General features: G+C 47.0%; 1 protein-coding gene across 1 annotated transcript; it reads left to right on the forward strand.

The window, feature by feature from the left end:
- The first annotated feature begins 41 nt into the window (after nt 1–41).
- On the forward strand, nt 42–12,310 carry LOC119375648 (uncharacterized). The gene is made up of 7 exons (XM_037645878.2): nt 42–146; nt 1,990–2,104; nt 3,991–4,133; nt 5,011–5,140; nt 5,331–5,479; nt 8,487–8,622; nt 12,039–12,310. Exons 1-7 carry the CDS (start codon nt 59–61, stop codon nt 12,178–12,180), a joined length of 903 nt encoding a protein of 300 aa, XP_037501806.1. The 5' UTR covers nt 42–58; the 3' UTR covers nt 12,181–12,310.
- The last annotated feature ends 778 nt before the right edge of the window (nt 12,311–13,088 follow it).

Here is a 13,088-nt window from a genome sequence, read left to right on the forward strand (position 1 = left end):
AGTGCATCCGCTGGTGAGATAAGATTTCGCACCATTTCAGTTAGCGCTAAACGTAAAGATGCGCGTTGGGGTGCCCGCGTGCTTGCTGCTTATGGTGTGCTCAATCAACGCGCAACTTGATCAGATCCGAAGACGACCCTTCTCGTGTGAGTATTCCCGTACATCGTTATGAATGCTACTGTACCGCCTCAAAGATAAGCGTTTATGTCAATGTCGGGGGCCCTCAAGGCACAAGGGCTTCAGCTTTGCAGAAGTGTACACATTATCGGAGCATTGACTATGCTGATGTATGCGTGTTCCACCACCTACGCCGGAAAAATTGTCTCTAATGACACTGTAAAGCAAACAGTCTATTCAACTGACGCGCCCCTAGATGATGCACTATAAGGGCGTAATGAAATACGAGCGGGATAAAAAAAAGAAGGGAAAGGCCTATTCGCATCGGCATGTTTACCTTCTTGCGTGAAGTCATTGCGAGTTCACTCTCGGGTTTTGCAGCTGCGGTATTCGTTTAGCAGCCAACTGATTAGCAATGCCACATCATGTCCTTGTGTGGAACAGCGGGCCAAATACTCCCTGACATACTCCACTCTTATCGCTGTGGGTCTATGGTTGTCGAGTTCAACCGCAAGAAAATAGCGAACGGAGCATGCAATGGTCAGTTAGCAGCAGACCGGATCAACGAACGCCACTCTATGGATTTGTGGACAATGTGGACACGGTGGACAATGCTCCGAAATATTATTGAGTAAAGGGGGTGGGGTATGCAGTAGTGTTTCCAGGCATTCCGGTGAGGTTGGCATCAAATCGAAGCTTTTTTTGTTTTGTTTTGTTTTGCCGTTTTTGCCATCTTCATGTTTTCTTTTTTTTTTAGTTTAGGTGGTGCGTCGTGCAAGCTAACCCCAAGATAGCGAGATTAAGGTCTGTCTTTCTCTGGTTGGCTCGTAGGGTTCCTAGTTATAGCTTACATGATCTTGTCTGTGCTATGCTTCTCTAGCATTTTACATAGAGAATCATGGCAAATGCTACCACTGTGCGTTTAGATCTGAAAACAGCACGGCACACGCTGCTCGGCCGCGGTAGGTTTGAGTGCCGTTTGATGTCAGTGCTCTCACTCCTTGGTCGAATCCGCGCCACTTTATTTCCTGTCAGCTATTATGGCGCCTTGTAGCTATTATCCCCGATACCTGGACAAAATGTTGTCGTTCAGACAACAACACTTCATTCGTAGCGCCCACACGTTTAGCCACGCAATACAACTTTCAAGCATGGTGCATCAGACCGCTAAAAGAGCAAAAGCCGCGCGGGGTAACTAGAAACGACCACTTGTCATCCCAGGCTTGTATGCTTTTTCCATTATTCTTCGTGTTTTATTTCTTTATGACTAGTATTCGATATTGGCACATGACGTTTCCTCCTAGGTTGTTGTTGTTTTTTTTTTCTCTGTCTTTGATGATCGCAAGTAACATCGCGCAGGCGAGAATTAGGATGACCTTTCGCCAAGCATTCGCAATCGCATCTTTTCTCGCTGGCTCAAGAGGCTGTCTCTGAAAGCGGCATAGAACTATCACGCACAAACCGACTTTACTTGACTCCAAACTAGGCACTTAAGCTCACGCTACCACTGCGATCACCGCAAAGTTTCGACCACGGCTGCGAACAACAGTGGCTAGGCACGAAGTTGCGCCGTAGGGACTCTTCCGGAGTTATCGAGAGCGAGGCATCGGATTGCTGTGTTGCCGTTATCACTCTCCGGACGCCCGCCCCTGGGTTCTCAAAAATGTCAACCGGAAGGGCTGGCGCTGAGAAAAAAAAACAAAAAACAAAAAACAAAAATTTCGCTGTCCTGATGAAACCGGCACTCCTTAACTTGATCCTCCGATTTATCAGTGTTGTTTATCTCAGTTTCTCTTTTTGTATGCGCATGTGAGCGTGTGTGTCAGTATATATGTGTGTTAGTCATATGGCTGGATTCTTCATTTTACGCAGCGCCTGCAACAGGCTGCCTAGAGAACCGGCTTCTTCGGCTGCGGCTCGAATGCGAAGGTTCACTCGATGACGTGGCACGACTCAGGATGAAAAGGGACCAATCGGAATCATGCCGGTGAGTTGTACATTAATACCTTTAACTCTCGAAAACAACGCAGGAATAATGAGGGAGGCCTTAGTGGGGATAATTTTTCTAGATTAATTTCAATCACGTGGTGTTCTTTAACTTCAACCAAATTAAATACGTGTCTTCACTTTACATTCCATCGATGGAAACCGGCGCTGTCGGTAACGGTTAGTGCGAGGATGTAGCTAATATTGTTGTTCCGAGCTTAAACGCATTTTGTGACTTTCAACTTTATTTTATTTTTAACAATGTTGCGTTAAAAGCGTGACATTCCATCAATCTTTACGCACATGCTCAGCGCCTGATTCCCTTCTGTGCCTGAATCGGCCCGCGCGCTTATTTCTTGATTTTTATGTGATCGGGCTCCACCCACAAAAACTGTCACCAGCGCTCGGTGAAGGCCGTGCTGCGCTGTCTGGAAGACTTGTGATCCTTCTGGACTGTTCTGATACGATTGCGCGCACTACGCGAGCAGTCGAGTTTATTCCCGAGCTTACTTGAGCACCAGCGATTACACTGGACTGTTCGCTCACTCGTGCAAAAGACGACGTGTTCCGGCGACGATCGACGACGTGCTCGCCGCTATCGTTGAATTGTGACAGTTACTCACTTGTTCAGCTAGTGTTGCTTGATTGTGCGGGCCCCGCCATAGTGGTCCAGTGGTTATGGCGCTCGACTGCAGACTTGAAGGTCGCGGGATCGAATCCCTGCCGCGGCGGCTGCATTTTCGATGGAGGCGAAAATGTTTGAGGCCCGTGTACTTAGATTTAGGTGCACGTTGACGAACCCCAGGTGGTCGAAATTTCCGGAGCCCCCCACTACGGCGTCCCTCATGATCATACCGTAGTTTTGGGACGTTAAATCCCAGATATGATTATTACTTGATTTTTCGAGCACATGTTCGCCCAACAAAGAGTTTCATCTTTACCAGTCTGATTGCCACCTTCTTCACTATCACAACCACGTGACAATATGCCTCCTGGGTGGCTTTTTTTAAAATAAACATAGTTGTAAAAAACACGACACATGTAATTTTATTTCATGTCTAAGTACGCGTAAGAAATTTCACGTACTTTTTCATTGCAAGTCCATTTGGCTTCGTGGTATCCCGCATGTGGCTATTCATATTCTGCACCGCGTTTTACAGTACTTCAGTCTATTACCTGCCTGGTAATACAAAGACCCTCAACGGGCGCTGCACGTTACCCATGCCACCGCAGATGACGCACTCTCTTAAGATCGGCCCATGCAAGTTCTAGTATACAAATGTTTGGAATCAACCCACTGCATTCAGCAAGACATCGATCGAGAAGATGTGTCAGACCCTAGGAAAAGATAGGCATCAAAAAGCTTCGCTATAAAAAACAAATTATGCACTAGAAGGCGTGTGCTTGCCACAGTGAACAAATGTTTAGGTAAATTTTGCCTACTTGATTTCATAATTTCACAGAGAACAGAGCCGGTCAACAGCATATGTAGTATAACACAAATGCCTATATAAAAGAAATCGCTATGCGTGTGTTCTACTCTATTTGAGCTATTAGGCAAAACAGCACCAACCCCAGTCAGCTACGTTATCTAAAGGTCAACTTAAACGGAAACAGTATATAATCCGTCGTGCATGCCTGCCCACCTGTCCAAACGCTACTGCGAACAAACTGAGATAACGTCGCCTAAAGTTGCTTCAAAAGCGTTTCAGACACGCTTCACGCGCAAATAAGTGACTCGCCGTCAGATGAGGTTCCCATCCGACACGCACTATTACTTCAGCACAGTAGTGAAGACTTGTAGTCTCTGCGCCTAATTAGGCTGCGGATGCTGAGATATCGACAAGCAGTTGCCTACAAGTGGGACATCTTTTTTTTTCTTTCCAGAAAACTTCGCAAGTATATAACGTGCATCGACATGGCGCTAACGTCAACAAAGTGTCGCAGAGACCGCTACGTTTTTGGTCGGGAAGTGGAACGCCGCAAGCGCCAAGTGGAGACCTACAACTGGGACTGCAGTTTACAAATGCGTAAGCTTTTCTGGGTTGTGTCTGAACGATCCTCCGTTGCCGACTGGTGCGTAGCGCGAACAATAACGCGATGAGAAAAACTAAAGTTATTTTACTTACCGTGGCTAGCACACGCGGTTCACTATCCTGGCTGTACTGCAGTGCTATCTTGCTCGAGCGTATCTCATCTAACGATATCCAGGGAAAGTACTTAGAAGGAACTCGAAGGGCCTCACAGGATGTGAGAGGCCGCACGGAAAAGCGTACTTTTCACGACCAAAATTAGAAGCTTACGAAACTCATGACGCACCACACTCCCACATGAGAGTAATTTCGCGAAATCACAATTTATTCAAACAAAACCTACATGTCATAAGCGCTAGTTCTAACTGCTGTTAAGATTAAAATAAATGGCGCGAAACACCTCGGTAATTATTACAATGCTAGTATTAACAAAGTGCCGTGTGTGATTGCCTTTCTCTGCTGCAATTATTTCGTTATCGCCGCAATCGATATTGTGAGCGGCGGGAGCTGAAGCGCGAGCTAGTGGGAATATGATTATTAAAAAAGGGTTCATGAATGTGTCTTCCAGAGTCCAAGGTCGTGTTCGAAAGAGAACACAATCGCATAGAATGTTTTAGGTTCAGCTTGTGTTTACTCTACAAGACTGTGATTTCTGTTTTTGAACATGGTAAGCAAATAAACGCTCCGGGGATTTTTCATGTTGCGAGTCCAATCGAGAACAGTTGGTAAATGCAAAGAAGCACCTCGATAGACACTAAACACCTTCTTTATGTGCTATATTTAAAATGGAGTTTCTAACATATTAATGTGAAAACGACGAAGACATGCCCGTGATGTGCAACGTATATTACACTGATACCATCTCGATTTCCAGAAAACTACGACTACGTCATGTGCGACAGCAAAACTCTTTTGAACCGCCATCTTGCTTGCGGCACAACTTTCGACAGGTCGATTGTCAACCTAAACTTCGAGCTTGATGAGGACAAAGAAAAACTCTGCAGGTATCGTGAAAGCCCCGTTTTCTCGATGCATTCACATGTCGCAGGATAACCAATTAATAACGTCAAAAAGTAACGCTACACTTCTTGTGTGATAGAAACGCATGATTCATCGCAATTATTATAAGTTTACATATCCAACATCGAATAACCTATCTGCGCTCGTCTTCTGTGCCCTTCCTTTCAAGAACAGCTCGCTGACAGACTACAAGCACTGTGTAACACCTCTGATAAAGAACGACGCTTGCTCTGGAAACAAAAACCTCATCTCAAGACTACTTCACTTCTCAAGAGCTGTGGTGGGAGAGTACCAGACATCTTGCAAGACGATAGCCATGAAACGTAAGTCGTTCAAATCTCACCATATAAACGCCTCACGACCACGTTCAACAATCCGATTGAGCATCGCCAATAGTCAGTGCGCGGATCAACAGCGGGCGTCGTTGTTTCATGCCAGGAGAAGCCGTTCGATTACTCCGCTCGTGTAGCTCGAGACAGGAACGGAGGAGATCGTTTTCCTCGGCCAGCAGCCTGCTTCGATTTCACGGCACGTGAGATTGCTTCACTGTTGAGTTGAGTTTCGTGTTTCGTCTGAGCGAACAAATCCTTGCAACTTCCCATCAATGTAACAGTATCCGACCCTGAACAGCAATTTGTGCAGAAGAAACGGAAGCTTTCGACTGGCACGAATGCTTATGATCGTCGAAACGGCTTGTCCTTGGTTGGTTGCTTTCGTTCATATCACGTCCGCTATCCTGGTTAGGTTTCACGAACCAGCTTTTAAAAAAGAAAAGGCTGGTTACAATACTGACGTCGACAATTAAAGGTCGCAGTGTTGATAGCTGGTTTGACTAGTGGCACAAGACATTTTTGTGCTATAATCTTGAGACATACCCCTGCTACCAACCGCCAAAGAGGGGAGGCCACTATCCCTCGCTAAAGTCACCACTATATAGCACCACTACACTCGCTCACCCCCTCTTGGCTACTCATCTCAACAACTTTCTACTCGAAAGGATTCGTGCTGGGGCCGGGAAGGAAGAGAGGCAGAGAGTTTTCCATATTTACTAACAAATTATTTAATAGTAACCATAACTGGCATACACACATGCTCTCCGCACACAACACAAGCTATACAAAATTATAACAAAGGAATACAACTCTCGCGACGTGCAATACAGAATACATAAAGAAAATATCTATGGCAAAAGAATAACGCGATCAGCACGAGAGGGTGAAGATAATAGTTAAACCGCGCAATGTCCCAATACGCTGCTTCCCACTTCGCAAAGTTCGTGAAAATAGAAAGCGATGTAGCTCATCTCGCGAGTGAATTCATGTCGACGCAGGCCTAGGGGCTCGTTGTTCGGGTCGGGGCTCGTGAGTTGTTCCAGTGTCGCTGTCCACTTCGTCCAGGGGCTCTCTTCGGTCGTCACGGCGGACTTCTTCGTGCTCCAAGCACCTAAAGATCTTCTCCCATTTCTCGGGGCATCGAACGACCGGACTCGCCCAGTGGATCCCTCAAAAGGAACCAAAATAAGACTCAGTTATGCCGCTACTCTCCCAGTCTGCTCTTTCCTCCTCATCATCTCCATCATCCCCTTCCCCTCAGGCGTCCCCATTTCAGTCATCATCTCATCGTCTCCTCTCTGTCTCATTCCATCCTCTGCCTCGGTCCTCATCTCATCGTCTCCCATCTCGATCTCATTCCCTCTCTGCCTCGGTCCTTATCTCATCTTCTCCCATCTCGATCTCATTCCCTCCTGTGCCTCGGTCCTGCTGTCGCTTTTCATAGGCCCCGATTCCGCCTCTCCGTGACGTCCAACCAATTGTCACTATTTACGCAACATATTTCCTTGTCGGCCAGCTTGTATCGGCCCGACGAACGCTCTCATAGCCCACAGCCACGCAAAACCCTCTCTTGAGGCAAAGCAGAGCATGCAAAATACACGAGCTCAAAACTTGAGGAGGGCAACTGGCAAACTTTCCGTCGATGCGGGGGCGGCCAGGAAATTCAACGCTCAGACAAAGCGCGCCGTCTCTTTATGTTCAACGCGCAGTGTTTTGAGCGCCGTGCAGAAAAGCCTCTGGCCGTCCCCATCACCCCCGTTTCCCCGGTGCCTGACGACGAGATGTCAAGGTCGGGCTTCAACGCTTGTAACAGGCGTCTTCGGTACAGTTCTCCGTAGTTGCCGCTTCTTCTCCCCGAGTGCTGCAGGCGGTCATTCACGGAAGACACGATAATGAGCTCCGGAAGCAGCGGAGGCAGCGGCCCCGCTGACGGGATGGCTGGCCCGGCCCGGCATGAATGAAATGAACAATAGGCGCTCCGCTTTGCCCATGCCATAAAACTGAAGGGCGCGCACGACGCCTCGCCGCCGCAGTGACCGCTGCCCAAGGACGCTGCCACCCGATCCTGGTGTTTCCGCGGTGGGCCCCGCGAGGACCATTGACAGAAGCTTTCAAGAACCCTGCTGCGGAATGCAGTCTTCGTAGCCTCCGGTGGGAAGGGGAAGGGGTCTCCTTTTCTTCGAGGCGTCGATTAAGACAATGGGTGCAAGCACTCTACGACGCCCGGGGTCTGGTCATCGGGACGTCACAATCTGATGATCAGTTAGGAACAGTATTTGGCGAGACATCTAGACAGGCTAGCAAAAACATCTGCAACTTGTGAAAATCGCGACAACCGAAGAAAGACGTGGGTGATCGGTGCGGCAGAGGAATTTTGTAACGACTCTTTCCAAGCAGTCGTTGCCCATTGCACGTCGCCTTTAGAGGCGGTAAAGCGGTGTTTTAAGTAAATATAAACAAGCGTAAATAAATATGCTCCGATGGCTGGATTTCAATTCAGCCTCTAGTAGCAAAGCCCGATGCTCTAACCACTACGCCACAAATGCACGCCTCGTCAGCCGCAGTAGAACATCTTTAATAGTGTCCCACGTACAAGCATAACATTCATACGAAGTCTTTTCCGCAGTTCTAGTCATTTCCTCATAGATTTCCCTCGTGCAAGCCAGCACGCTGAGACGCTTGGTGTGCTTTAACAACGCCGACGGTTTGCGGTCGGTCTCATCTTGCGCATACAGTACGTGTGAGGCCTACACCATTACTAGCTACCCTCTTGCCCACTCTTATAGTCTAGAATTGCTCCGCCCCGCCGGTGCCCTATCCACCAATTGAACGCTAACTCGACTCTGACCTTTTGTACCCGCTTGAACGCTTCTGCTCATGCGGCGGAGTTTCGCACGCATTGGTAAATCCTGTGCAATAGCACACGTGTCCTTGAAATGTGTAGCTTGGCAGGATGTGAAGCACAAGATTTGGACTTTCTCACTTTGTTTTCTTGCAGACATGATGCAAGCTCGTCAAGTTGAGGAAACAGCGTGCCTCCCCGAGGACTTGAGAGAGAAAGTGCTTACCTGCCAGCAGAGCGCCTACCGCACTATTCGCGCACGGGATGTGCACAGCGAGACGGACATTTGCGAGTGAGTTCAACTAGTCGACGTCGCTCGTAATAGTTCCTCATATACGATGAACTGTGGACCCCGATCTGCCATATTAGATAGAAACTCGCCGCTCATAACGCGGGTAAATGGATATATGCAACAAATTTTACCTTTCGTCCCGCATTCTGCCGCCACCCACCCTCAGAATCACACGCCGTAACGGTCAGTAAGCACGTTCGAATTGCACAGATCCTCCCTCGTATGAACAGAAGCACGATGACATGACTTTCCTAGTATGATGACATTGCGAACAGTGGGAGGGCTACAGCATCCATCTTAATAGGAAAAAAATAGCATCATGGTCTTGTCCTTCTGGTTGCGGCCGAACTTTCTCCTGATATTTTTTTTTTTTTTGATACCCCAACCTCTTTGCTACCCATTTCCATCACCCCGGAGAGCCGTACAACATGCAGGCCTCTACAGAGCTCTCCCTCATCTGACGGCAGCGCTCTTGGCAAGTCTGCTATGCGTGAGCGAGTCTTGCTAGTCTGCAATGCAACTCGTCACGTTCTTGCCTGGCCTAGCACAAAAATTCGCGCAGGTCCATTTCCTTTCATCTTCGGGGACTCGACTTGGATCGCCATACTTTGCAGTGTTGCTGTTCTTCGAACGTTGCAGCTGCGCAGTTTAAACTGCTGGCATTCAACATATAAGTTCATATATGTGTGCCAAGCCGAATGAAAAGTATCATCCATAGGCCAACCTCTGAATATCCCAACAAAAGTAGATATCTTCAGTTGTGGTAGCGCTTTCTTGTTCCTTAAATTACCGGTGACCATACAGAAAGGCGCCCAATTTTCGTATCGCACATCCATAACATTAAAAGTCACGTATATTCATGTTTTCCAGACAGCCTAGTAAGTTTTCGTGGTGTTTCTGAGCTTACTTATAAAATATATATTTCAAAAAGCTTCAGATATGTTCATTCAATCAAGTAAAGCATGATATCAAACAGCTGGTAAATAGAGGCGCAGCGATGTAGAAGCGTTAGGGAGAAGAACCAAGGGCGTTTATGTTATGAAGTGAATAACAGCAAGTAAGACACGGGCAGAGTAAGAAAGACACCGCAAGCGCTGACTGCTAACGTTTCCTTCATTGCACTAGGGCGATGTATAGAAACAAGTACACGCTGCCCCGCGTGCGCGAGACCTCACAGTCAAATCTTAACAAGGATGGTGAAGGCGGCTTTTTTTAATCACGATTAAAAACTTATCTAATCTCAAGGAAGGCCTAAGAAGAGCCTCCTAATAAATTGTCAGACCTTTCTTGAGATTAAACAAGTTTTTAATCATGGTTTAAGAAAAAAAATCACAGCATATCCATGGAGTGAATGATGATGAGTGGGCGAAGCTGCGGTGGTTCATCGATAAACCGTGAATCTTCCGTGAATTCTGCCCAGTACATCATCACCGACGTGAGATCGGGCGCGTTTATACTAAAGGTTCGATGAGAGTTATGACGACTTGCAGCTCACTTTAATTTTACATGTACGCTGTGAATTTTCATTGTTTATTCACGCACAGGAGAAATTGCACACACGCGCTACCTTGGTGGTCAAAATCCAGTGCCTATATATACGGGGTGGTCAGTGAACGGTTGTGCAGCGCGAGCGGTCGGTTTTTTCAATCAAGACGCTACCGCGACGCTGCCTCGCGACGCTGCCTGCGTCGCGAGGCAGGATGGGGGGGGGGGGGGGGGGGGCGTAGGAGAGGAGAGGGCGATACATATCACGTACTGTCGCAGCGCATTGTCTTTAGGGAGCCTTCATGTGTGCACGCCCCCTCCGTTTTTAAGACTGGTTACACACTACTACGACGGGGACGAACGGGTGCCGCTATAAGGAGCTTCGCCCCTAAAAAAAGCCACCTTCATTATCCTTGTTATGATTTGATTGTGAGGTCTCGCGCATGCGGGGCAGCCTGTTCTTGTTCCTATATATGACCTTAGTGCAATAGAAAACAAAACAAAAAAAAACGTTGGCAGTCAGCGCTCGCGGTGTCTTTCTTACTCTGCCCGTGTCGTAAAGGTTATTGTTCACTTCTTAATATGCAACACCCACTAGCCCAACAGCACTCCCTTTTCGAGCTTTTGTGTGTCTCTCCTAAAGTTTATATTAGACCTATGAGCAGGTTACTAAAGTTAAGTGCATGCAAATAAGTAATCTGTGGCTCTCTGTTGTGCTTTAACAATTGGAGGTAAATGCGTAATTTTTCGTTCAGTTTACAGTCATTTTCGCGTTGTACGCACTCAGCGAAATTGATGCAGGTGGTATAAGAAATGTACTCTTTGATTACCTTTTTAATATTATAATCACTGAGGGCACCGGGCCAGTTCACGTAGCTCTGAACGATCTGCGCAACTAGTCACAAGAGCTCCTCAACTTGACCTTTCTATACTATACGGTGTATGGTAGAATGGAAATAATACATACAGTACAGCTAAAGTTGCATCATCGAATGTGTATGCAGTAGGGGTGTGCGAATATCAAATTTTTCGAATACGAATCGAATACGAATATCCACCTTCGAATATCGAATCGAATATCGAATATCAAATGAAAAATGCCTCCACAGTAACAATATTTTATTTAACATGTAGCTATTTGAAATAAAAAACATTAACTGCCTGACTGGCAACGTAACATACACTGCTATCTCCAGAACACAATGTCCAGGCTAGCAAAATGCACATCACAACACAAGCAAATATCACGGCACAATGAAAGTTGTGACTAGATGTTATCATGAAGAAATATGAGTTGCTCCACATGATTAGGCAGCAGGCGCTCCCTTCTAACAGACACCCCCCCCCCCCCCATGCCACTGAAAAGGCACGCTCGCTTGGAACAGAAGTACAGAAGTGGCTGGTATAGGGAGGTACGTGGGCAAAGCTTTGCCAGGTGCCTACAGTCCGCCACCAGTCACATGGGTCACGGTCTTTCTTCAGAAGTGGTCCCGCATAGTGAACGAGTGGTAGTGCGGTACGTTACGGCCGCATAATATTGAAAATGTACGGTTACATGATCGCCAACAGCGCTGCACGTCGGAGATGCACCATCAATAAATCATACGTATTGGGGCGCTCGTCGCAGGCAGATATCGTGCCTGTGTGTACTTACGATGTTTATCGCTCCTCTCGGCAACGTTTTTAGCTATACGAACGCAGAAGAAATGTGGAAGAAGAGTTATTTTATGCGTGATAATCGAATCGCATATTCGAATTTTTGGAATATTCGAAGTTACCGATTATTCGAAACTCTTCGAATACACGATTTCCGAATCGAATACGAATATTTCGAAAGCAATATTCGACGAATATTCGAAATTTTCGAACATTCGCACACCCCTAGTATGCAGTGAAATGCTCGGTAACCGAAACAATGCTTCCATTTCTAGGGAACTGGACCTCATGAAAGAATGCATCGAAAACGCTCTCAAAGAAACCAGCTGCTCACGTGACATTACCTCGATGCGGGTTGCAAACGACACGACGGCGGAATCATACGCTCGGTACAACGTCAAGTGCCGCAGGTTCTGACATAAAGTGATTATCTCCAGCTGCGCCAGCTCGCTTACTGCACGCATCTGCTCACTCCCTGACACCTCCATTGACTCGGTTAACCTCCTCCTCATGTCACGCAGCAAACAATAAACATCGTTTCTTGTCTCTTGTCCTTTTTGCGGGGAACAAATGCCATGTAGCCCACTAATTGAGTACTCCGAATGACATTTGTCGCATATTTCCGTGTTGTTTTTTTCCTTTTTTTTCAGCGCAGCCACTGTCCCTCATTTGCCACGACGTTAACCTCCTTGTCCATGTTCGAAACGTTAACAGCGTCTGCCGCACACAGCTTCGCGGCGCATTGCACCTACTTAGCCCTTTTACTGCCCACAGTGATCGTTACATTCGACATGTATACACTTGAACGACACGAGCCTGTCTAACAACATCGTCTGATATCCGCTGGTGTCCCTGCTTCCACGCATGTGGCCCTTCCACGTAACATCACTTTCCCGGCTGTCAGAAAAAAAAAAACTGCCTCTTGCATAAGGCGTCATCCATCAACTCTAACAGGAGTTACACGAACCAACGTAACGGATCCTGAACCTGTTGTCGATAATTCCCGCGTAAGAAAATCAAGAGCGCATGTCAAGCGTACGAGGTCTTCATCCATAGCAGAACTCCTTGTGGTGCACTGCTACACCTAGATTTCTGCTAAGCAGACATGACTCCACTACTCCTCGGCTTAAATTTAGCAATTGCAATATGTGCCCTAAAATCAGTTGTTTAAAAGACAGCAACGGGCCTTTTCGGGGTCCGAAAAGCACCTCCAGTGGAGCTCGCCGATATCAAAACTTAGAAGTACTTGTTGCTGGGCTAGTTGGTTCATCGTAATGAGGGAACAAAACTAGAATGCCTAAAACATCCGAAAGAAGGACGAAGAA

The sequence above is a fragment of the Rhipicephalus sanguineus genome, chromosome 1 (assembly GCF_013339695.2).
Source record: "Rhipicephalus sanguineus isolate Rsan-2018 chromosome 1, BIME_Rsan_1.4, whole genome shotgun sequence".
NCBI classification, from domain to species: Eukaryota; Metazoa; Arthropoda; class Arachnida; order Ixodida; family Ixodidae; genus Rhipicephalus; species Rhipicephalus sanguineus.